At 33.7% G+C, this 27,759-nt stretch overlaps 1 protein-coding gene across 1 annotated transcript; it reads right to left on the bottom strand.

The window, feature by feature from the left end:
- Positions 1-164: 164 nt before the first annotated feature.
- LOC145673379 (guanine nucleotide exchange factor subunit RIC1-like) lies at positions 165-27,685 on the bottom strand. Its single transcript, XM_081743025.1, has 5 exons — positions 26,966-27,685; positions 25,770-26,030; positions 23,883-24,054; positions 19,701-19,889; positions 165-15,264 (listed from the first exon to the last, which is right to left on the bottom strand). The coding sequence occupies exons 1-5, from the start codon at positions 27,435-27,437 to the stop codon at positions 14,901-14,903; spliced, it is 1,458 nt and encodes a 485-aa protein (XP_081599151.1). The 5' UTR covers positions 27,438-27,685; the 3' UTR covers positions 165-14,900.
- Between the last annotated feature and the right edge of the window lie 74 nt (positions 27,686-27,759).

The raw sequence follows: 27,759 nt of genomic DNA, 5'->3' as shown, positions 1-27,759 counted from the left end.
AAGGAGATTAAATCAAATTCCATGTAAGCTTATTACTTTGTTTTTAATAAAATTATTCACCGTATTTTTTGATCACACCTCGTATACATCTCGAGTGTCTGGGACATAGGACTTGGTTTCGGGAAGAATACAGAAGATCATAGAAAACTGAAAGTGTAACTATGTATATGAAAAAATACTTCTTTATTTCTACATAAAAATATAGTTTCGTAACATGATTATTTTGGCCTACACTTACAAACATTTTGAAACTGAGCATTACTGGGGAAAAATCCTATTCCATTTTGATCATAGGAATTTCTTTTAAAACAACCATTGTCAAGTTTAGTATTAGTTATATTATGTAAATCCATTAATAAACAGTAAATTACCTTTAGTATCTACAACGGCTACTTTATTATTATTATATATATATGTATTATTATTACCTTTAAAAATGATCTTACAATCAATCAATCAAATGTCAAAAATAAAAGGCACGCAACGTGCCTTTTTCTTTCCATAACACTACGAGACAATCAGGAAAGTAGTCTTTTGTCATTGCAGTTTTTATTGTTATTACTATAATATCAATCGTAGTCAATCATCCTTACAACCGTACCCTGTACTTTTGCATTGTATATATATATATATACATAATTATGTACCTTTCTCTTCTGTTGGATCAGTGATATGCAATCGTAATATATTAAAATGTGATTACACTAGGGAAAAAAAAATCAGATTACTTGACTACAAATGAAAAAAAAATATATAGAACTAAAAGTACTGCTCATAAACTTGAAAACGATGATGATTACGGTTCTACAAAGAAATTGATTCTGAAACTTTTTCTAGATTTTATATCTAAAACGGCAAAGGCTGTTAATGTGCTAACTACAAACTGACTGACGATTACTCTTGTTTATCCCTTCAGTACTAGTTAAAATTTTGCTTCGAATGTAGAACAATGTACTATAAAGTTTTTTATGCATCTCGAAATAAGATTATTTTATGTAAAAGTAGGTGCAATTACAGAAGTTTCTTGCGGTTATACCGTGCTTTTGTTTTCACTCATGGTGAAGAGCAGGAAGTTGGCCAAGGAAGCAATCTAGTTCGAACCGATAATGGATAACACTAAAACTGGAATACATAAAAAAAAAGTTTTTTTTCAACTAAAATTAGATCTAATGAAGTAATAAACATTTGCTTTTTTAAATTTTCCCTTTCTCTTGGCAGTTAATCCGTACATTGTAAAATGCTTGCATTGAAATTAATACGCACATCTCAAATCCATTCGAAATTACAGCAACGACATTAAGTCATTAACAAAGTATCTCACACCGCGTACTTCGATCAGGGTCTGGGAATGTAACATTCGTCACATTCCCACACGTTACGTGTAGTAGGTACCGATAACAACCGAGCAGCTCCCTCGATCAACAGCGAGAAGTAAATAAAGAGTGTTGGTTTTAATTCAATTTTAATTACAAATACATTATTATTAAAAGTATTTGTGTATTCCAGTACCAAGAAGAGATGTCATTTGGTTTAGGAAAATATGATTACTGAATGCTATTTACATTCAGGTGTACTATTTAAAGACACAAACTAACCAATTACCATGTTTATGCGCTATACTCTTAGCTCCGAGCGGAAAATAACTAACGTTATACGAAGGTATAACGCGCACTTTTTTCCCCCTCTTTCTTTCAAAGTAAGCGTGACTGTCTTAAGATTTACGATACAAAATGGCTGAATACCTTCTGAACTTCGCAAATCACGTTCGAAACTAGCTCACGCTTAAAGATTTTCTTCCACAAAATCATTTGAATTAATTCCCGCATTGTTATGTAAGTTTAAGAGGCTGAGACTTAATCACAAAACTTACAGTATTGCAAATTCATTCTAAAATTCGTGATTGGTTGGAAGAAATTTACACGCATTTTTGTACTTGGCTCATCCTAATTTCGATGGAGTCTTATCATTAAGCTGATTACAAATGTCTGGGACCCCATTTAAGATAAGATTCAAACCCAGCAACTTACGAACTTAAATCCGAAATTTTAGCACATCAAAGATTTTGGTTACTGCCATACATGTATTATTTGCAACTGCATGACATCATTTTACATTGTATTGAATCGATGTAATTACGTCAAATACCTCTACATCCTGACTTTTTACACTTACAGCTTACTTTTCTCGAGTTTTCGTTAAAATTTCTTTCAGTATTAATAACACATTATGATTACCTACATTTTCAAGCTAGTTTGTAACCTCGTGCATTTCAAAGAGGTCGATAAAATTAAATGCACATCTCTTCTACCTCGCACTTTCACATCTAACAATTTAAATTTTGGCAAAAAATTAATTACATTAAAGTTTTACAGTAGTTTTGCCTAATTTAGCTGATACAATTTCCTTGTAGAACTAGATAATAATTTCTATTCCTTTTCTCTGTACTATCTAAGAATATTTATTCGAGTATATTTATATTCAAATTACCATTGCATTCTAACGATAGTTCTTTTACAAGTGAACTGTCTATAAAATAAATAACCTCATACAATAATACTATAAATGAAACATAATCATGCATAAATTGCACAGTAATAACTACTGACAAAGTATAATTTATTATATATAAATAAATACATCGTTATAATCACATAAATTACATGCATACCTACACATGATCAAAATTTTGCATTATAATAGTTTAAATATCTCTCTTATAAACACGTTGCATCAACGTAACAAAATTTAATATATTTACAAAATAATTTTCGTTTAATATCCACAAACAAATTTAAGGTTGTTTCTTTTTCATGTTTGTTTGTTTGTAATATTCAGGAATGATTTTTTATTAACAAATTAACATGAAACTTCGTATATCGGGGAAGGCATCGTACATGTTTTTGACTTACGCGTATCGTAAACTAGTGGCTAACTGGATTATACCCAAAAGAAAACAAGTGTATGGTACAGGAAAAAATAACACTACTTGTAACACTCAAGGACGTTACGTAAATTTTCTCAGTTCTAGTTGAAACACTTCTCAATCCAATAGGAAATAACTTAATTCAGGCTGTAGATGCATCAAATAGCTATTGGTGAAATTATTATAATGAGTTACAAAAAGTAATATCTGCGTTAGTGCTTAAAAAATACTTTTTAAACTCTAATGAGTCGTGATCTTTCATTTGAATATAGCAGGCCTAACTAACTAAGTTGATGTAACTGTGCACTTCATACCAATATTTTTGTTTAATTTTCATGATTATTTTGCCATCATCACCAATTCTAACAAAAAGTTTCAGAACATATTGCACCCCATTCAGTATTTAGAACTGAAAATAGAAGAATATACAGGTATTTGCAGGCACACAAGCAATAAGGTTTACTTCCTTATTTGTCTTCTAGTTTCGAAGGAAATGCTGTACTAAATCTAAAGAAGGAGCACAAGTGATTAGTCAGGGAGGACAGGAATAATGAAAGGAACATTTAAGAAAGAAAAAAACTGTATATTAAGCAATTTTATTAACCCTCGCGCGGGGTGTACACATCCCAAACAGGTAAATTTTGTGTTGCTAGCCAGAAGCCCTGATGAAAAAATATAACAAAATATATCAAAACGAGTACAAAAAATTAATTGCACCAAATACTTTTAAAAACGTGTCTAGAGTTATGCTACACTGTCTTAATTATTAAAAAAAATAATTTTTATTGTAAAAAATATCAATTTGGAGATCTATTGGATCCCCGCGCGAGTACTGCTGTCACAAAAAAAGGGCGCGAGTACTTACGGATTAAGCCATATATAAAGAACAGAATAGATTTATCGAAGCTGTTGCACAATAATAGCAGAAACATGAAAATGGCTACAAATCTTACAAGTGCAAAAGAGAAAATATTTAGATGAATCGAAAACATATTGCCGAAACAATGGAGAAATTGTTGAAGAAACGAACTGTGAAAACTACAGATTTTTTTTTTAAATTAACCCCATGTCACAACTTTTTTTGGAAATTAAATTGCGTTCAGGTAGGGTCTTTTTCCTAGTGACTTTTTAGAAAACACACTGCATATTACATTTTATAATCATTTATTGGCAATATTAAGACTATACCTGTAATGTTTGAATGAACATAAATGACAAATGCTACTACGAAACACGCTCCTGTATATGACTATTTACTATGCAACACACACATTTACATTTAAGTTAGTAGGGGAAAAACCGGACGGAGAGGGGTAAAACAGTTTTCGCAAGTCTGCCTTTTACCCATTTACAAAGATACGGAACTTTTCCGTAAGTCTGCGCCAATGGGTTAATTGATAACGGTTTCAATAGAGACATCTTCGGCAAAGCTGTTTGTTCCTGTCACGAGAAGGCTAATGACAGATACATGCCTCATGAAAGGATCAACGACATAAAAACAACGATCACAAATCTGACTGAATAGGAGAAACTAATCACGGGCGAATGATAGAACGGGGAAAATGGACGGTACTGTAAACATTAATTTTTATATGAATGCCACAAAGTTAGCAGGGAAATCAACACAACAGAACTTCTCATTAATGCTACGCCAATGTACATGAGAAGTTAGCATTCTTACTTCAAAATTTGGAAGTTCAGGTTTCAAGTATCGCGGCTGACCGTTCAGAATGAGATTTATCCAGTTCCTCTGTTCTATCAGGCAAATTCTGGGATGTTAGATCTTAACAGAAGGCCTGACTAATTTCCCTTCTAATTTTTCCATTGATAATGAGTCTACAATAACATATTCTTTGCTATATCCGAAATTTTCTTAAAATATAATATCTTTAGGGAACGAAGTCCTACATTTCAATATTACAAAGCTTGTGTCTTTAGCACGTGCTAAAGATTCTAATATGAACAGAATTTACTCTAATTTCATTGTGAATATTAAACTTTCTTAGCATCGGGCGGCAGCGAACATCATACATATTACATATACGGAGGAAAAAATGTACTTATTCTTTGTGTTCTACGGGCAAAATTTAAAATATTTACGATGATAATATTTAACGTTGAACTCAAACTATCTTCGAATAATTTAATCTTTAGTCATTTTCAGAGAATGAAAGTACGAAACACATTGGAAAACCAATAATATTAGAAAGACGGGAGTCCAATTTTTTACCTTTGAAGAAGACATGAGGAGGGGAAGCTTCACTGTTAAACTTAAAAGCTGCAACTCCAAATCTGAAATGCCATTTTTTAAATCTGTTCAGGAAGATACTGCGTATTAATAATAAATATGTTACTGCATTCTCGAAGAGTACCGATGTATACATCATTATACAAATTACAGTTGAAAAGGCCTCTCCCCTGGCCTGAACTAACTCTTTCAATCATATATTAACAAAAGTTCTTCAAATTGAATCCAAGCGTAGCAAGAAAGATTATGTTCACGATCAGTGAAACTAATTTCCTACAGTCGAGTGATGATAAAATAAGCATTACCTTCGAGCTCTGAAAAATTTATACTTTAAATGAACGGACGGGAGCATACCTTTTTAATTACAACTTAACTGCAGCATTTGCAGTATAAACCCGCTCTTTAAGCTTTGAGAGTTTCCTTTCTGAAGACGCATAGACAACAATGATCCTTAATGCACTTATTCAACTAGACTGGAATGAAACTGAGCTGTAGAACGGCTAATGCGAATATTAAATATTGAAATTAGTTCGTTTGAGGATTTACTATTAACAAAATCATTAACATTTTATATTCACAACACATTAAAAGCGGTAATATCTTGGGAAGACTTGACAAAAAACAAGAATAAAACTACATGACACTAGGTCCTGGAGTCTTAAGCCGACCATCTAATGATTTTAAATAGAGATGTGTGGTGAGCACATCGTGAGTTCCTTCACCGCTGTTGGTGTTGATCTACTTCTTTCATTCAAGTGATCCCCGCTGTTCCCATGGCACTACAAGTAAATGTAAGTAAATGCTCCGACGCCATTATCTGCTTTCTTTTTCCCTTTCTTTCTTTTTCTCTTCCCCCAGCGGTCACCTACCTCGTTAATGATCACAATAAAGGCTACTTGAATTATCAGATCTCACATGAATCATAGACTAGAGCAGTCAGGGCCTTGGTTAACAATAAAAAGAAAATTTCTACTTTCCTTCAAACTGTTACATCTGGCACAACCACATGAGAGAACCAAGTTAAAATTATTCTCTATGCATATTGGTCGGAGCCTGTAGCATCCGGATGATCATCTGTGCGCCCGCCAACTGCACTGCATCTAAGTCCCAGGTATCGTTTCAATCCCACAATTAATATTTAAAAACTCGGGAAAAAGAACTTTTCATAAACAAAGATGTGAGATTATATAAAGATGAGTTTTATGAGCATGACTCCATGAGCCTAGCATAGGATTTGATCCTAGAGAGGCGGGAGGCTTCTTATTCCTATAGTTTGGATCTTTCGAGTCCCTTTCTACCATCAATGTTATAGAGATTTGCACCTATACTTCAAGTTCGAATCAAAGTGGTCATCGAATACGGGTCTCATGTACCACACGCAGAAACACTTAACCAATAACAAGAGAGACCTTGAACTTTAAGGTTTCTTAAAGCTATATTGTTTGGTAGTCAGCTTTCGCAAGATACGCTGTTAAGTTAACGAAGAACAGAAAATACATGACTACCTGAGACAAGACGTTCCTTACTTTGAAATATTTCGCTGTTGTTCATCAAATTTCAACATATTTGTTGACGGACAGCACACACGTAATACGTCGATGAACCAAAAGTAAAGAATAATACTTACTAATCAACTTATCACAACCTATGTGAGCTTGTGTTTTGTGGTACAGGAGAAAGGTACTAACCTTCCCTAAAACAGTACAATTTTTTGAACGACAGTATCACGAATATTACATCAAAGGACAACGAGATACATGTGGCCTTAGCAGAAAGTAAAAAGAAAAAAAAAAAAACTAGTTACGCTTAATTAGGTGCTCTTGTGTAGCTGAATGGTTAATGCATCAAGTTCCAAATTCGTTTCGGGGTGGAGGCATAACTGTTCAGTGCTCATGAAGAAGCTGGAAAACTATTTATATTAAGTGGTAGTGGACAGCGACTTAGAAAGTTAGAAATAATGGCGTTTGGAATAAATGTTCTGTTCATGTATCTCTCTGGCCTGGCTAGCTCTTAGGTTGCTGCAAAGCTACAAAATTTAGTTTTACGCTTAATTAGACGCTAATTAATTACATATTCTTCGTTATTTTTATATCTATAGTAAAAATTATTTTAAATGTGGTCCATAAATTTCTGTCCAGAGCTTATAACTTAAGTGTGAAGGTTAAACATACATTCACAGACCAAACCTGAAAGAATGCAAGCGAAAGAAAATAAGATTCTGTACTAGTGCTGCTAAAATAATTCGAATATTCCAATATTAGTTTTCAATTTTCGAACAATTATTGGAATAACTATTCATTATTCGAATAACGAATCATATTCGAATAATGAATTGATTCAAATTTTGACACCATCACTATGAATCATTTACGTAAGTCAGTTGGTCTAAATCTCTCTTACGAGTATGCCAAATGATTTCTTACTCACATATAACTTTGGAAAACTCCTATGATCCTTGTAGATAAAATCATCGTGTCGAATTTTCGTTCTATCTTTTAAAATATTGGCAAGATGACGATAACGTGAGACAAAAAGGTATATGTTTCGGTACCTTCCAAGAAGTGTATTGACAGTTCTACGAATTAGAATGGAAAAATTTGACAAGCTGATCTTATCTTCAAGGAACGTCCGAGTTTTCCACGGTTACTATAGGAAGTTTACACTTAGCATAAAGTGTATATTTTTCACAAGGTGGTTGTCCTTTTATGATCTGACATGTCGAAGTTGCGCCTGTGATTCATTTACTTATATATTATAAAGACTTTTGACACACCCGGTATATTTCCAAAGCATGTGTAATATTCTATGCTCGGTACTTTTATTTCTCCACTAAAATAATCTCAAAAAGATGGAGTCGTATTATGTTCGTGATCATACTATATTCAAACCAATATAGCAATTCCTATTATAAGAAATGACGTTTGATAAATCCATTTCCAAACTTTCGTTCGCTTTTAAGAAAGAAACAACGAAATAGTCTCCTTTCTTTGGAGTACCCACCTGTGTATTATTCTTCCTACCAACACAACTCTCCCTACTTTTAGCTCTTAAATCAAACTTTTTCCTACCCGGAACAAATTACTTTGTTTTATTGATATAAAGAGATTATTTGTGTAGATTTGCTACGGGTAATATTCTGTTCTTCCAGAGATAAAATTCAGTTCCAAAATATTGTCGGATACAACAATAACTTAAAGAAAAGACAGTTTATGTTAATTACAACATATTATAAGAACCAATTTTCACATCTTTCTCTTCAGTCAAATGCATACAACAGATAGCAAGTATCGAATGCAAATTAATGTTTCGATATGATTACCTGCATAGCTCAGGTATCTTGTAAACAGTAGTACAGAAAATATAAAGAAATGAACTAGCTCCTGCATTAGCATAGGTCGAAATCCAGTCGAGCTTCACATACAATGAAATATTTTTTTTTTTCTTAAACGAAATATTGTGTGTTGGGAATTTACTAAATGTCACTATCTGTAAAGTAATGGATTTAAAACTTATAAGTGCTGTTAAAAAATTCACATTTGCACACATATGCGCATAAATTATAATCATATACAATCAGAAAACAGGTTTTGACATTTTTTAACAACAGTTATAACTTCTCATTTCACACATCATCTCGAAATATTTTCTATATCTTTTAGATAATGGTTAAGAAAATTCGGTCACACGCTTTGTAATATTATTCTAATAAGTATTTGCTGAAACAATGAAAACTTGTTTCCAAGATTAAAGTCACAATAAGAGATAAATAAAGCTACCAAAACTCACGTAACCATAGTTAATATTGATAAGGTGTACTCCCACCAATTACTGAGGGATCTCTTTTTGGCAAAGTATTACATACAAGACACCTCAATCACTCATAAATTTCGAAATCAAAATTTCTTGCCTTGATACTCCTTAAGGAATTAATTTTATATACATATTGTTGACTTTTCAGAAATAATTCACAGACGTCTACAAGGGAGAAACGAAACGCAAATATAGGGAGGTTTGGAACTAACGAACCCCGAGCGGGAACTGGACATGAATCGCTTATCAGAGAAAAAAATGAAATGAAATCTTTGAATTTTACGTCCCGCGGTTATGCCGGTTAGGCTAAAGGAGATGGTGATTATGAGTAATGAGTGAAATGGTGGAATGAAGAAAGTGGGAGGAAACGGGAGAACTCCGAGAAAACCGACGCACACGGTATTTGTCCACCACAAAGTTCACTTGGCGGGGGCTGGGTTCGAACCCGGGACCCCAAGCACCAGAGGTGAACGCTCTACCACTGAACCACCGTGGCCCCCACTTATCAGAGAACATCTCACCTATATATACTCCGGTGTTCTAAAAATGGCGTCCACGGGCTACAGACCACTATTCTTCCAGTGAAAATAAAGCGAAAAATATTATATAATTGTATACTATTTTGGGTCCTCATATGGAGATGCGAACTGCACTATGAGGCAACGTCGCAGAAAAAGAACTACAGAAAAGATCTAGCAATCGATCAAATAGTACAGTTCTATTCTAACCACATAGTAACCACTTCGATTCTTTCCAGATGGAAGTCAAGTTAATAGACATTGCCACTAGCATCATTTATTAGCGCAACAATCGATTTAACTGCTTGATGGATTCGTGAAGCAATGCTAATGGTTCCAAGTTAATCCGCGACATTCCACAAAGTTAAATTTTGATTTCCTATAGCGGCTGAAGGAGGCCTATTATATAGGATTTCCACTTCATTTTTACCTAAAGAATAGCGCTGTTATTTGTGTGCGCTATTTTTAGAACACCCGATATATAAAAAAGCTTCATTAGACAGTAAGGAAATGAAGTAGAAGGAAAAAAAAAAAAAAAAAAAGAATTAAAGACCAGGATTACGCATCACTATGTGAAACTATCATTATACATATACGAAACATCTTACAAAATATCAAGGTTAGAAATGTTGATTTCTATCTAACACCCTTAGCGCGCTACAATACTTGTCGCAAAACAATCGTCAAATAATCATTTTTCTCATTTCAAGTATACAAGCATCACATACATAATTAGTTTAATTTAAAGGAACAATTATTTTTAAGCTTACATACAAAATTGCAAAGGAAGACTTAATATACAAATTACATACAGTATAATTCAAATAGGCATATTTAAATATTATATTTCATAAAGACTGGACAAAAAACATTGCTGCAAATTTATCAACATTACCTTAATATATATATGTAGTATTTACAATACCCTGTACAAATGTTACAGAAAATTTCGGGTTTTCATAACTTCATTATAGGAGTTCAGCAAGCACCACATTAATGAGGATTTATATTTCATAGATTAACATGCAAAAATCTAAAACAAGAAAAAAATTCAGTCTGATGGCATACAATCAACAAGTTTATTTATTGCCAACATTTGTCATTTAACTATTAAAGGACATCCAATGTCAGAAATTATGTATTCATTAATACGCAATCCACACCAGAAGTACATACGTTCTTTCATCAGTAACATCGAAATTAACAGACAATTTGAATTTAATCATAGATAACCCAGACATACAATGTTATTTGGACAATGATGTACAGTTTCAAAGTAGTTGATAGAACTGTTAGGTAGATGGTGTTAGTGTGTAATTACCTATACTCAATAGATCAAATCGTATTATTCTGACGAACTGTTATAACTGTAACTAATGTAAACATATTTATTTAACAACAATAACTGGATCATTTTAAATAATAATTTTCAAGTATTATTTCTTCCACATATTCCATAGCAGAGTGTGAGCCCTCTCCGCTGGTCTACTGGCTAGCGCGTGTAGCTTTATTGCATGAGGTCCCGGGTTCGATTCCCGATGACATAATAAAATAATTTAATTTTACAATCATTCACTTTCATTAATCATCCGTCTCCTTTAGCCTAAAGGGTATAAAACGTGGGGTGTTAAACTACAAAAACCCATTTAATTCATTATCTTGGTGCGGAAGAAAGATCTTGTTCTACAAAGTGCTGAAAATAATTTTTTTTACGTTTGTACCTACATTCCTATTCCAAATGTTTGCTTTTAACTAAGTTTAATGTTATCTTAAAATGTTATAAGCAAAGCGCTCCAAATACAATCCTCTGCTTTCTGACAATAATCTAATAATTCAAAAAGTACATTTCGTACTCAAGTACAATTGTAGTGAAAATGATATGTAAATTATATGATATACACTTTTGCCTAAAATTGTTGCGTCTATATGGCAAAGTATTACTTACAATAATAATAATAATAATAATAATAATAATAATAATAATAATAATAATAATAATAATAATAATAATAATAATAATAATAATAATAATAAACTATCTTTCCAACAGTAAAAAGTCAATAAACAATGTGTAGTACACCAAGATTCTGTGAAAGTATATTTTTGAAGTTGTTAGGTCACAGAATCTGTACGACAAATATTTCAAATCTGCATACTTCTGTCCAAACAGTATTTGTTTATCTGGGTTTCTGTGTTACAGTTTCTTCTTACTTTCAAACCTTTACTCCACTCATTTTTAGGTTATTGGTAAAAGAACAACGGGGTAAATATGTACTCATATATTTCCTATCAACTGAACAGGCTGATAGTAATTTCATTCTCGAGTTATTTTTTTCATCTATAGAATGTATTTAGTGGTCGTAACATATTTTCTCGATATCGAAAAGAACATACTTAACTAATATAGAGGACATTTAACTATATGTACAGAAATTAACATTTACATGGGCAAGATATTTCTTATGTCGCATTACCTTCAATCAACTACTTGCATAATCAATTCTCGCAAGGGAATCAACTACTGTCTTGATAAGCAATGCTTTATACAATTCATTCGCGCGATTCCTGCAGGAGTTTTCAAGTACTTTAATTCTGGAATAACACACAAAGTTTGATAGCTGTGCTTTACTCTCTGAATTTTACTGAATTTTCAAGTAATCTTAAAATGCGATTTACATTCTGCTCAGAGATACCACGAAAACACGTTACAATGCTCTAGCTTATGTCTATCAATATATAGACCAACACTTTTTTTGTCTAACTTCTGTTAATTAATATTTCTCCTTTTCGACCATGCGTTCGATTAAAAGTAACAATAATTGTTCTCGTGTTTACTGCCTACGTAATTTTGACGCAGCCTTCTTCTATAAACACCAAGTCCATGGTTTGCTTCGTCTATTCAACAAGTGTTGCCCACATTTTGGAGCTCTATAATGAATCATTGTTTTTAAGCTCCTAATCAATTCTAGTTACTATGAGTAATTATGTTAGTTATGAAAATGCTGAATACAAAATATGACGCAAAAAATTTACGAAAAACAAATGCTTTATATATTTAAGACAAATATTTTCTAAGTTTAACTGCAATGTCAAATTTAATACGCCTAATCGAATTCCCTTATAGCTCAATGCTCCATATCTTTAAAAATATTTTCTCTAGTCTTTCCTCTTTCTCGTGGTCTCAATAGGATTTTCTGAGAATCAGAAAGATCAACAGTTTATTTTTTCTGTATGTTTTGATTTGAGTAACAACTAAATAAATCCATATAAGAATTTAGTATTTTTGATTATCTCTAACTTACTTTTTAGGCCTGAGTCAATACTGACTACATTGGACAGGATAAAAAATGGCAATACATAGTACCGATCATTCACATGAATTCTAGTTAGCATCTTGGGCTATGGTAATATTTCTTTGAAATATGTACTGATTAATGTATGAATTTATTTTTCGAAACATTTACTGACTCGTTGTTCCTTTTATGAAGAGAAGGAAGTACGAAAATTTGTAATCACCTCTTGTAATGTTTTGCTTTTTTTGCACGCAATTATTGAATTTTCGATAGTTGAGATTACTGCTTTCTTCCGAGCCTTTTAAGATAAGGATTAAGACTCAAAAGAAGCTGGGAGCCCAACCACCGAAAAATCACCAATTGCATACAAAGGTAGGATCCTATAAAGGTTATTACTAAAATGTGTCCTTGTAATTACACATCAAATTATCAGCCTGTTTTATTTGAAGGCCATATTATTTATATTTATCATCTGCTCTTTTTGCCTATTGTATTTCCGCTCATACATACACATGTATTTACAAGTACATAATTGTGTAACCAATTATGTTTCTGGTTTTTAAGGATTTTAGGCCAAAACAGTCTCGTATTTTTAAAAAAAATTTATTAATTAATTCTTGCATAATACCATTCCAGGATTTATTTAGGTTGCTGAAATAAAACAAGGGAACAGAACGGAGACTATTGGCATCGGGACCAGACCGGCAGTTATGAGACGAACATACTGCACTGAGAAACTTCCCAGTGAAATAAATTCCTTTACTATTTTTAAGAGTACAGATTTTGAAAGAACAGAATGATACAAACTGCTACAAAAGAATATGAAAAATAAATATATATAAACTACCAATCTATCTATGCCAAATAGCCACAACTCATTATTTGAAACTATCTGAATATAATGACCAATAAATATACAATGCAGTATATTACTCAAAATAAACTGTGGGCTCTTATTTCATTAATCGTAAACAATTTCATTTTTAGTTTCCTTCATTCGTCAGTAAATTAAGAACGTCGATACTTTTATTTAATATTTTATTCTAAAAGAAAGTCATAAAATAATACGTAATAAAATCACAAAATTATTGTCAAATACATACTGTATGTATAGTCTTTCTGAACTACAAAACACAAACCTACTTCATAGATCTTTCTTTTCCTAAATCATTGCGGCATTCTCAATTCAAAAGAAAAATTGTTTCTTCAATAAGACCATGATTACAAGAATTAAGATATATTAAAAAAAAAAAATAACACTGGATGCCCTATTTCTACACTTAGCACTTCTTTCGCAATATCACTTACATCGTTATAAATTCTTTCGCATACATACATCGCATCCACGCAGAATAACACACACATATATAGAGAAATTCTTAAATACATGATTGAGCCTTTTATATATTTATATATACATACATGTATATGCATGTAAATATTTTTATGTATGTACACAGACACACCATACAAAAAATACCAGAAAAATTAACAAATTATTTACAAATTCTTTATATTACAATAGAGTTATTCTATAAAAAGCATTACATAAACCAAATGTATATTTCCCTTACGCAATTGCTGCGTCTATGTACAAAATATTAATTAATAATTATTGCGAGCAGCTGAATCTTCATTATCAGCATATAATTAAAATATGTCACACTAAGATAACAAGACGGTAAGAACTTTGAGGTATTGGGGAAATGTTTGCCACTAATATTCAACTGAGCAGATCTTCACAAAGATTACACATTTTGGTGTTATTTGTATTTAACAAAAAAAAAAAAAAAATCCTTAAAATTGTATGTTGTTCAATACATTTGTATTATACCAGAATGTCAGAGGAGATAAATACCCCATTGAACTCTTGTGTCTCACAAGATGCCTATTTCTATTCTCAACAAGTGGCTGTAACTTATGTTCATATTTTCGTTATATTTTATGGAATTAAAAAAAAAAAAAAAAAAAAAAAAAAAGTGACATTTACTTTATAATATATTACGTCTCAAATCTAGAACTGCCAACATCAGCAAATGTACACAGTAAAACAATTCTTAACAGACTGAAACCATATTTTGTTATTACGCAACGACTTTTATTATTGTTTATGATATAGTGCAACCTGCATTATCAACCTGTTCTCTCTCTTCCTTTACTGGAACTTCCTCTTCATTCGCGTTTAGCTCATTCTCTCGAGTTGTCTCTTTGTTAGCTCTTTCTTCACTTGGGAAGGGCTCCGAACGCTCCTTACTCATAACACTACTGCACTCAGTCGGATCCGCGTGTTCTGTTGTCACACTTGGCATTTTATGAGGAGCTACTGGCTCATCATCTAAATTGAGACTTGTAGTCCTTGATGCCTGTCGAGATGAAGGCGTACTTGGAGGAGCTGATGATTTACTAATCAAAATATTATTTAGTACTGTCACTTGACCCATAATTGCCATCATGAATGGTTTATAACCAAGGCTAGAAAACAAACAAATAACAATTAACATTTGTCAGCAACATCAATTACAGGGTGAGAAAAAGTTCCGCACCATAAGCAGATTACAAAAATTGTTCAGTTTTTATGTATTGTCTTTCTTTTCTTGTTGCAGGTGAATCACAGTGGCTAATTTACAAGTGTTTTCTATTACCACCAAAACATTGCAAAGTTGGCAGATACATTACTTCTCGCCTTGGACAAGATTGGTTCACCTCCGCAGTGGTTTATGTAAGATGAAACACCAACCCATTACGGCTTGCAGATACGTCACTGTTTTAATGAGAACTTTCGTCATTGGACTGGTCGCAGGGGAACCATGGAATCGGTTGTCGATAGCTGAATTTGAAACCAATGGATTTTGCTGTGTGGGGTTACTTGAAAACCAAAGTATATAGTTTAAAATCAGAGACAAAGACGGCCTGCATATACAAATTCCTTCGGAATGTAGTTCTTTTTCGCTACAATTGGTGACCCGCATACTATGACGTGATTTGTGCCAATGACTCTAGATATGTTAAAACAATGTTGGTAATTATATAGGACAAATATTGTAATTCTTATGGTGCAGGACTTTCGGGCCACCATGTACATTATTGCATATATTATATTACATGTCATATGTGAGTGAATTTTAGGAAAATGATGCTGTTCGAAGCAAGTCCCATCTATCTCCTACGAGGTATCTACTGTCCTGTATTCTACAGCGGAAAAGCTCTAACCTCTCATCCACTTGCACGCATTAACAGGCATCGTTACCCATGAAACACCCAGATTCACCATTTACTCGTAGAGCTAAATGGTCAGCGTACGCATCTTCTACGTGGGAGAATCTGGGTTCGATCACCGGCGGAAGTTCATGTGGTTCGGATTCCACGTTAAGTTGTAGGTCCACGTCAAGGTGCTGAAAGAGACGTTAAACTCAAATCCAAATAACTAATCAATTTAGTCGTATCCAAACATATAAACACTTGTATATATGTAACTTATAGTCAACTATTTCAATTTAGTCAATTTAGTCAATAGTCAATTTATTTTCCAAAACTTGTTATATAGCATATTATTATTATTATTATTATTATTATTATTATTATTATTATTATTATTATTATTATTATTAGTATTATTATTATTATTATTATTATTAAGAACGTGTAGAAATGTATGTCGAGCTATGAAGTTTTGGGGAGAAGGATCTAGACCCAATGAACCCCAGCCCACAGGGTGCGCTTCTGCAATACACAAAATTTTAATGTCGGGAACATTTATATATTTCATTTATACATATTTCTGGGCATTACCTACACCAAAGGAGCGACAAAAACTTTGATACACGGACAAAAATTTAATACACGGATATCTTTGTCTTTGTAATGACAAGAAAATATATATGAAAGAAATGACAGAAAAATGTAACTGAAATGGAAAATCAACAGGAATGACACTTCTAGCAAACTTAATTTAATATGTATCTACACGAAATAATAAAGCGGCCTAAATTGGAGAAAAGGTGTGGGAAGAAGTACAAAGGAAAAATAAATTAGTTTTCACGAAAATACAAGGTGCCTAGCTTTAACGTCCAATAAAGAAAAAGTTCTTAAATTTTCGATTTAATTATTATATATTTCTGCGAAGTTTAGTTCTACATGTAGATAAACTTTAAAAAAAAATCCTAGTAAGTTATTGCTATCACATTACTATTATGCACGCGCAATACTGCATTGTGTACAAAATGCGCGCGCCACGGAAACGTCAGTAGCAATGTGGACTCTGCAATAGAAGGTTGTCTGTGTGCTACGCTGAGCTGAAGTCCGTTACACTCGTGCAACATCATTTTCGTCTTGAGTAGTGGCTAAGACCTATAAACAATATACCTACGTTCAAATCCGTCAAGAAATACGACAAACGCCTTAGTGAAACCGGAAGTTTGATGTCATTATCCGGCAACCACATAAAACGTGCTGTACCAGAGGCCAGTATTGAAAAATTCATCCTTCCAACAAAGCCCCACGAAATTCATTCGACGAGCTAGTGGCGAATTGCAGGCACCTAGGTCGACACCGCATGTTATTACTGAGTCTTTGATCTGGCAATCATAATCCTGCTGCTAATACTAATGTTACACCAGAAATGCTGAACAACATGTGGAGAGATGTAGAATGTAGGATCGACGTCTGCCGCGCTACAATGGTGGGCATACTAAAGTCTATTAGGTATATATGGGGGGGAAAAGAAAGAAAAAGGAAGTTTTCTTACTCTTACAACTAAATTTTGTTCAAATATATGTTAGATCGGAATTTTTCATTTTTTTACTGGACGTTTAAGCCGAATATCCTGTATTAATGTTACTGCAGCATCTAAATCATATAAATATAATTCAGTAAAGCTGTGAAGAACACGAGATTACTGAGATGATTGGAATAAATGGAACTGCTATCTACAGAACTTGGAAGAACAATTAAAACAGCTTACATTTTTTGGTCTTATTATCAGAAAACATCAATACTGAATATATAAATGGTGAATGAGAAATAAAGCTAAGAATGAGAGTATCTTAATAAGCATGTAAAAAGGAACGTGAGTTCTGTTCTTAAAACTACGTGACAAACTAAAGAGTCGTTAAATGCTGAATGTACGAGATCGAAACATGTACATTTTGAACAGGCAATAAAAATATCTTGAAATGTTAGTATTAGAAAGATGGAAAACTGTGGAAAACGATGGAAAACTGTGGAAATGAACAGCACTACAATAATTAAAACGAAAAGAAAAACTGCTTAGGATGAATCGTTACTATTGCTTACCTGGTATTACATCCGACTGTGTTTATTGCATTCCACCAATTTCCAACGGTATATTTGATATTCATATTTCAAATTTATACTTGGAAGCGTTCAAGCATTATCAATAACGAGATGGTTAAGTAAAAGAATCAAAAAGATTTGTAAGAGATGTCTGAAACACACGAGTTTTACGATGTTAAAATGTATATCATCATCCTACATCCTCGCTCACTCAGGTACGCATTAGCTTTGCACCATTGACACATATGAAGAAAAAAAAAAGAGATACGAATTTCAAATGTAGGTATAATTTTATGGCGTGTGGTGTTACGATCCTTTATCACTCTTCATACAATCCTTTTTTTAGAACTTTCATTTTCCCTTTCTCTTTGATAATTCCGGTCGCTTCCCACAGAAAACTTGAAATACTTCACTGGAAGTTGGAGAGTATACCAAGTAAGCGATAACTTCCACAGTCTAACCGCCGCCTTGTGTGATGTTAATATTATTAGATTATCTATGATGAAAAATATTATTCGGAAGGATATGATAAGTTGATGAAAGAAGAAAAAGGAGACTGCAATATATAGACGAGTGAGATGAAAGATTTTAGCAAAAGGTGAAGAGATTAGTGATGACGGTAGTAGCACTGAAAATTCTTTATTCGCGACAGGTGGTTTGGTTAAGATGCCCGAATAGTGAAAATAAGAAAACACAATATACTTTAGAAAAAAAAATCTTATTTTGTCAGTATTCTGATAGAAGGCAGGTTTAAACCGACTTGCTCTAGGGAACCTTACACTGGATAAATATTAACGGACGTGTGCAAGTGGTCGAGACCTGCACGGGCCGAATATTTCGGCCCGAGCCCAATCCAGCCCGAATGTACCTAGGCCCGGCCCAGCCCGGGCCCGAAAAGTTTTGGAGATTTTCGGCCCGAGCCCGGCCCGGCCCGATAAGATTTTTAAAATTCTTGGCCCAAGCCCGGCCCGAGCCCGAAAAATTTTAAAAGCCTCATTTTGTAACATTTTCACGGCACACTTCGTTTGCCTTCATTCTAATTATTGTTTAACGAAAGTCAATAATTATTAAAGAATTGCAATTAATCGGCCCTAGCCCGGCCCGACTTGAAGAGAAATCAGTGTCGGCCCGCCCAAGCCCGGCCCAGCCCAAAGAAATAATAGAGTCGGCCCGCCCAAGCCCGTGCAGGTCTCTAGCAAGTGGATATTCGGATAATATACTCATTGTTATCAAATTCTTTTATATGGTTTTCCTAATCTTATTTCCTAATCTAAATTTTTCCTACATCACTCTAATCTCTAGTTTTCTGTATACTCAGAAACAACACAGGAACTAATCCCGCCACTAGCCTAGTTACCCCGCCAACATCTGCTAGACATGAGCTAAAACTGCCTGAGATAAAACACACATATTAGGATAGACTACATTTACGTATGATACCAATTAATTTCGGTTAATCTTTTAATACAGTATTAAGATCTAAATACCGAATATGACAAATATAACTTGTGAAGAAACACTAAATTTGCAATGTTAGGAAAAGTACGTATATGTGAACTGTAACTTTATGCACAGAGGTTAGAAAAAACGAAACACCTTAATGAAAAAAATCTTACCACTCCGTGTTTGTCCAATGATTTAACGCAAGCAATCCTTCTTTGAGATGAAGAACAACTTCAGATGATTGATCAGGTGATCGAGCAGCATTTGTGGTTCGAAGAACAGCCATTGCATCTCGTAATAGAAAAGATATGAGCAAAGACCACTCGAGGCAACTTGCCTCCATGAACAACTGCAGCAAATACCTGCAAGAATAATATATACGTATTAATCTCGGTATTACTGACACCATCTGATTTATATAACAGTTTTGTTAAGAACTCTTTTCAAAGTTCCTGTATTCTTTTGTTGTACTTATTTATACATATTTCTGAGAATTACTGGCATCTATGGCCTTAAGTCCGTCACGTATGAGGGATAACGTCTCCCGGGCAAACACATTGTCCGGAAAGTGGGTAGGGAAGGAAGCGGCCTGGACCTGCATGTTAGATACCATCCCGACATTTGTCTGAGTGAATGAGAGAAACATAGATATATTTCTTTTATTCTTTATGGCACATACGCACATTCTAATTTTGTTGTTCTTGTGTAGTATCGTCTGTCTTTTGTTTATATGCTACAAGTTTTTCCCTTGGAGTGAAAGATGTTTTGAGAAAATCTTAAGGGAATTTGTATCTCAAAACCTCCTCTTCCTTTCGACAAGCCGTCAGGTGCCAATAGTTAACAATTGCTATAGTTAGCTTTAACCTTGAGAATTTTCCGGAATTACAGCACTAAAGCTTTCCACTAATAAAAAGGAGCTGATATAGCTAATGGTTTTACCAAAATAGGCAGGGTAAACAAATACGTAAACCATTTCCTGAATTCCTGTACTTGCTTTCTCTTATTTACATCTTCCTTCACCACCCCTTCATCAGGGCAGTGTTCTGACCATAGACCTCCAAGAACAAATCGTGATAATCCATGCTTCTTTGTCTCCACTTACAAATACAGAACATCTACCTCTCATATGGGAATACGAAAGAGTTAAAAAATAACAAAATAGTATTTTGCGTGGCCAGTAAATTTATCATTATTATCATAGGGTACATTCCTTCAATGTGGCCAACTTCCAAGATAGACAAGTGGCCAAGTTACAGAGTAATAAGTAACGAATATCTTCTGTGAAAATGCAGGTTCAAGACGAACCAGGCCAAGATGACGAGGTTTTACTGTAGTATAGTAGCCCTATGTCTTACTCTTAGCGTGTGTCACCGTTAAAGACGACTAACGACAGTTGATACGATCGGCTAGGTACCATGTGGCTGGCGTGAATGATTAAAACCCACGAAAAACCTCACTCAGGATGGTTGGCCTGATGAAAAAGCTGTTACACTTTTCCGAACGATTGCCCCCGCCGGGAATCGAACCCGGGTCTGCTCGCACCAAAGCCGAGAGCGTTAGCGACTACGCTACATGGGATCATAATCAGAATTTTGAACTGTATCTCATTAAACATACTGTGTACTGTCGTCATTCTTGCATTATAACGAAAAGTTTAATGGGGGTAACTTTCTGAACGAGTTTCATTTTAACAGATGGGTAATTATCGTACAGATTTAAATTTTTAGGTATACAAACAAAGGAAAGTTTTGTCTACTTTTTTCGAAAACTACACATGATCACTTACACTACTCATTTAATTCTGTCTAGCTCAGTAGGATCCATCGATTGCTGTATGTATATCTCATGTCTTCTTATAACATCTGATGAGGTCCAGATAAAAATCAAGTGCAGACTGTAAGTCAAAATTTCGCCATATCTGGGCCATTTTTTCCATTAAACGGCATTATTTTTAAAGGTACACAGATATGTAATAATCAAATAATAATAATAATTTAATACGTATTAGTAGTATGCATGGAATGGGTACTATTCATGTAGAAACTACAATACTTTCAAGACAAAATTAATTTATACTTCTTAAACGCATGCATTAATCCTCTCTCTCAACTCTAGCAAGAAGTAGAGACTAACTTGAATGGTATATATACACAGTGAGACCCTAATTCAAGAAGGGTATTTACAGTAAATTATTATACTCTACACATTACATTATAGCATACATACGTATGTTGATTTTGCTCAGAACACAGAATTTGGAAAACTAATTTTCTCATATACATTTCTCAAATTATTAGTTTAAAAAAAAAATCCTGTGTCAAATATTTGGTAAAAGATAATTGAACCGCTGATATACAGAAAGCAGAATATTCCAAATATAAAGAACATTCCGCGACAGTGATTTCTGTATAACTAAATATCAAATTTCATTACTTTTGGTCTTTTGGAAAATGAAATTTCTTAACATTCCCATACAAATGTTCCATACGAATATTTTTTGTATAACGATACTTCCGATTTTTCGTTTTCCGAGAGTAAGGAGTTGTGGGCTGTTCCCCTTTTCTACACACCGATTCAATTTCACGATCATGTGACTATTGGGCAAAACGTTCTCCAGATCGAAGACTTTTGACTTTTTAGAGGATCACCTGAAGGACTGTTAATAAAACAAAACGTAAAAAAAATATTAAAATAGAAATTATCGTTCCACAGCCAAAAATACTGAAGCTGTAATGGAAAATCCAATGGGTCAGTCTATCACAGCCTTAAGAGAGAAGGCATTTTTGTGATACTGTTTGCCACAGGGTTGGCTGGTTTAAACCAAGGTGGTTTAAACCAAAAACCGAAAAATGTTCGTAAAAGAGTAAGCGTTCTTAAAATTTTGACGAACACACATTTGTGGGTTATCACTTCACTCCCGTATATTATTCGTATTATATTCAGGCCTAAATTCCCCATTCATTACTCATCAAAGAGATTATACTACAAAAGCAACTTTATATATATATATATATATATATATATATATATATATATATATAAAAGTTTATGAATGTTTCTTCTCTGAGTTTTTTATAGTTTTTTATTATTGTTATGCAATTGCAATCAAAGAAAAATTCTAAATATTGTTTTGTTTTAATGTTTACTACTGATAAAATACATCAAAATCCCAATTGGGGGGGGGGGGAGTAATACAAACCCCACGAAAAGCATTTCTTGAAATCAGAAGTATCTTTGGTATCTATTTATGTATAAATGAGTCAGAACCAAAGTGCACTCAAATCATTCGTACCTTTATTAACTTTTCTTACTGATATGCAAATTAAGTCGTCGTATTTCTTTAACTTGGATTAATAAAAGTCGTAGTGAACCAACTTGGGCTCAATTAGTTCTTCTGTATTCTGCAGTATTTTGAAATTGTCCATATGTAATTCTGTATAATGGTTTCACTTCTGCAACAATTTATTTATTTATTGTCCTGAAATGATTCTTGACTATTATATTGACAAGTAGGTAAAGATCACTACAACGTATTTTTATCAGGAGTCATTCGTGAGTGAGTCGGCAGACGTATCGTATTTGTGGCCTATTAGTCCCAGTTTTGAGTTTAAACGGAGGACAATTTCTCTCGGATATAAGCCGAGAAGCGGTTTGGATTCCGCTTTAAGCTTACGTGAACCCTTCCAGCATAACCCGGTTGTTGCATAATAACACCAAGGCGAAACAAACTTATTTTTGTCTATATGTGATATAAGTACATAGAGCAAATTATTTATTAAAAAAAAAAAAAAAAAAAAAAAATACTGGTTTAAACCAAAAAACGTTTTTTTTCAATAAACACTTTTTTTTTTTTTTTTTTTCTAACGGTGGTTTGCCATGTCTCTAAGCTTTGTACTCTGTTATAGAAAAAGAACACATAATATATAAAAGAAAAGGTTATTTGCACCTAAGTTAACTTCCGGACTACTACGTACAGACAGCGACAAAAGTTCTTTCCGTTTCATGAAATTAGTTTCGTAAATAACTTCAGAACTGAAAAACAATTTGAGGAAAGTTTTCAGTGAATTAAGAAGTATGCACTTTTCTGTACGTTCCTACCTTGAAACTCGGTGAAACTGCGTACGTTCCACCGTTAATCCCGAAGTAAATATCGAACTGAAAGAACGTTTGTTGCTGACTGTACAATAATAACACAATAGAATGAACATTAGATTTAATTCATTAGAAAGTTTATAGCTTGAATTATTTTAAAAATCAGATATTGTGTAGCTATAATTTCTACAATACTTTTTATTACAATTACAATTATTTAAGATCCTATTACAAGTCAGGGTCAGAATATAAACACACTATACCTTAACTGAACTTCAGCTTTTGCTGGTCCTCGATTTGCTAATTCTTGTGAAAGCTGCTCGAAATCTTGTGACATTGGACCATCACTCCATGTATTTTCATTATCGTCTGTAGCATAATGGTCTTTGTCGTCACCCCAGTAGGAGCTCTCTTCACTAAGCAAGCTGCTGTCTTCTACATCAAGAAAGAACTCAATCAACTTCTACAATTACAATGTAGGAAAAGATAGCGTCAATTATGGTTTCTGAAATCTAATTTGAAAAAAAGGAAAGTTGAAAACGCTCCAAGAGCATTGCCAGATTGAACTTAAAAAGAATTAGTTTTTCTTAACTTCTACAGGCTTTATACCAATTGTTATATTATTTTATTATTATACTCATTAAACAATTCTTGTAATATATCTTAAACAATTCTTGTAATATATCTTAAACAATTCTTGTAATATATCTATCTATTTATAATTTCCTTGAGTACTAAACTTTTTCCACACGTTTTATTTAAACGTTCTGTTAAAACGTTCTACGATATGTTGTTATGCTCAAAATTGAAAAATTTGCAAAATATCATCTCTCTATGACTTACGGTTCCCGAGATATGGCTCCTTAAATTTCCCGAAATCGGAAATTTTTTGGCCAATATCTCGGGAACGCTAAGTCTCAGAGAGATGATATTGGTGTTAATCAATACCTAAGAGGATGGTAAACATTTGGATACCAAATAGTAATCGGTGGCTTACTATTTGGTGACAAAATGTTTATCCTCCTCTTTGGTATTGATCAACGCAATATTTCTCTCTATGATTTACGGTTCCCGAGATATGGCTCCTTAAATCTCCCGACATTGGAACTTTTTTGGCCACATCTCGGGAACAGTAAGAATGACACGAATAATTCCATCATTTCTTTCAGTGTTTGATGTTCTATCGAAAGGAGGGCTCAAAATTGAAAAAGTCACGAATAACAGACACACCCACACAGACACAGTAACGAACTTTTTAAGTTCATTGAAAGGAAAAAAGAAAAAAAAAAAAACTTCGAATACTTGATGTTCAATTGCATATGGTAAACTAAGGAAATGACTGATCGTGTATCACGCTAATTCCTCTATAGGCGCAAATTCAATGATGTACAAAGAGTGAAAAAATGCATGACTGGACCGAGAATCGAATTCGGACTTCTGGCTTATCGTGGTGATCCCTTAAGTACTATTGTTACCTAATCCCTGATTCAATTCTCTGTCCAGTAGTGGATTTTTTCACTATGTGTACTGCTTATTTTCATTTGTATATCAGTATTATTAACTGCTTTTATTTAGTTACTTTTTTGTTTTAAATAAATCTGAATTGATAAACTTACGGCCAATTCGTAAATATGTATAATAATCAATTATGCGTGGTTCAAAATTGCGTTATGAACAAATCCTATACTGTTACCTCTAATGAATGGTAAAATGGGATGACCAAACGCCTCGTTTCTAACGGGATTGTCCATTTTTTTTTTCCTCTCGAGAAAAACGCAAACAGGACGCAATATGTCCCTTAAAATATAAATAAATGTGTCCCGTTTTAGGCTGGTAGGTACGTGGTATAATTACTGCGTTCTTAAATCACAGTTAAGTCTCCGATTCGAAAAGTTAGAAATTTTGTAAAATCCTTTCTCATTTCTTAAACCTATGGCTCCATAGTAAACTTCATGTTTCGATATTCGATAACCTTCTGTGGGTACATAAGCGAACCTTACTTCTTCACCGGATTGAATAACGACATAGCAAAGTCTACATAATACGTAGCTTGTCAAATTATGCCAGTTTCCCGAGTGTCCCGCTTTATTATTTTCTAAATTTGGTCGCCCTAAGTGAAAGTACTTTTCCACTCGAAATACACTTCTTACCTTGCATTACATGTGGCATTAGCTGAGCTTCAACGGTCTGACCTGGCTGGGAATCCGAGGGTGATATTAAATACGGTACATGGGAACCACCTGCTACATATGATCCACCTGCGCCCTTATCTGGTCCTGGGTAACTGATGTAACCACTGTCTCCGATTTTACTACTCGAACGTCCAGCTGGCAACCCCATAATATCAATGGTCAATGATTTCATCCTATCTTCGATTGTTGGAGAAGCTGGAAACGACCTTCCAGATGAACCTTAATAACAATAAATAAATAAAATGGGCTATTATGTTTATAAATACAGTATTTAAGATCTTTAAAAAAGTGACTGAATTTTTAACGGTTAGGAAAATTTATACAATGTATGTTAAAAAATTAAGTGGGAAGTTTTTTGGTAGCTTCAACAAGAAATAAAAACAAAACGGAAAAAGCCTATCTACCATGCGATAAGATGTCTTCTGTTGTCAGTTGCCGATATATTAGAATATAGTGAAATATGTTTAATGGTATCTAGATAATACAGTTAAGGAACTGTATGAGGTTCAAATATAATCATATAGACATGTGTAAAGTTTGTACATGAATATAAATATCTTTTCTGAAATCCACATTGTTACGCGTTTTCATAACAATTCCCATCCTATTTTTTTTTTCTAATTTTTGTGAATAATATATACACACTGAAATACATCGCAAATTTAAAATTGAATCACATATTATTAATAAAGTGCTACTTATGACAATATACTAATATATTCAGGAATTTTAACAATCATTTTACTTACTTGTAATTGTGATTCCTCAAAATACTTTGTACTTTCTAGCTTTCCACTCTTCTCTTGAGTCTTATCCGTGGAGAATAAAGACACGAGGAAAAACCGTACAAAATAACAAGCAACGGAAATATCGGGGTAGAGAAGCTAAGACAAGGAATTCTTCGCACCACTCTTAGATCAGCGAATTTGTTTCTGTTATTTTGCCCTGTTTTTTATTATTGTTTTTCTTCTTTTTTTTTCTCTGTATGAACAAGGCTCCAGAGGAGAACCGAAAGCTAGGAAGTACGAAGTATTTTCAGAAATCACATTTACAAGTAAATACATTTAAGTGCTACTTAATACGTTAATAAATAATTCCAAACAGTTTCTTACAGCTTTAAATCTACGTGCGCTGGAATTACATCATATCCTTACCTGAGCCAGATTGTTTTCGTTGCAAGTAGTACGGCAGCGGATGAGTCAACACAGGATATGGCCACATAAAGTCATTATGAAGCTTTTTGATTGTAACTACAAAATCGTCCACTCGCGCAGCCCTATTTCTTTCCTTCCTCAACCATGCTACCAGATGGAAGTCCAAGTGACCAGCAAAATGTCCCAAATCTTTCAGCCGACAAAAGGATAACAACCGACGCGCGTGTCGTTGTAAGATTACGTCGATGAAAAACTCCTCGGCAGAGCCAGGCTCTCGTTCCCTTTCTCTGCTCTCCCGACCTGTGGTAGGGACGGACTTCTTTCGCAAAGGGACGCCTTTGCTTTCGCTGTTGGAGCGCGTCACCTCGCGATGTGAACACTCCATGGACTGGACTTTTGGTGTCATGGTTGTGCTATAACTTCGACCTCGGGAAACCTGCAAATTAAGAAAACAACAATATGAAACACTCATAAATAGAAATCACTGTCTTCAGACAATGTGGACAAAGCTCCTTAAGAATATCCAAACAAACTCTATAATGAATTATATAGATAGATAATTCTATTGACACATCTAAAATGGGAAGAATCCATGCTCGTGGGATGTATACAATGTTAAATGGTAAATTATCTATGGATAGTGTTAAGATGTGGTTTATTCTATATACTAGGCCTCACTACTACTATTATACACTCATTTTACTGAAACTACCTATAAATCTCTCTATTTCTCTACTGACAACTCTTAATAATATCCTGTTCTTCTTCATCTTCCTGTATCTTCATCACCCCAG

This window comes from Thermobia domestica, chromosome 16 (genome assembly GCF_964235325.1).
Source record: "Thermobia domestica chromosome 16, izTheDome1.hap1.1, whole genome shotgun sequence".
Classification (NCBI taxonomy): domain Eukaryota; kingdom Metazoa; phylum Arthropoda; class Insecta; order Zygentoma; family Lepismatidae; genus Thermobia; species Thermobia domestica.
Note: the sequence above shows the minus strand (reverse complement) of the source record. Positions and strands in the feature narration are given on the sequence as shown.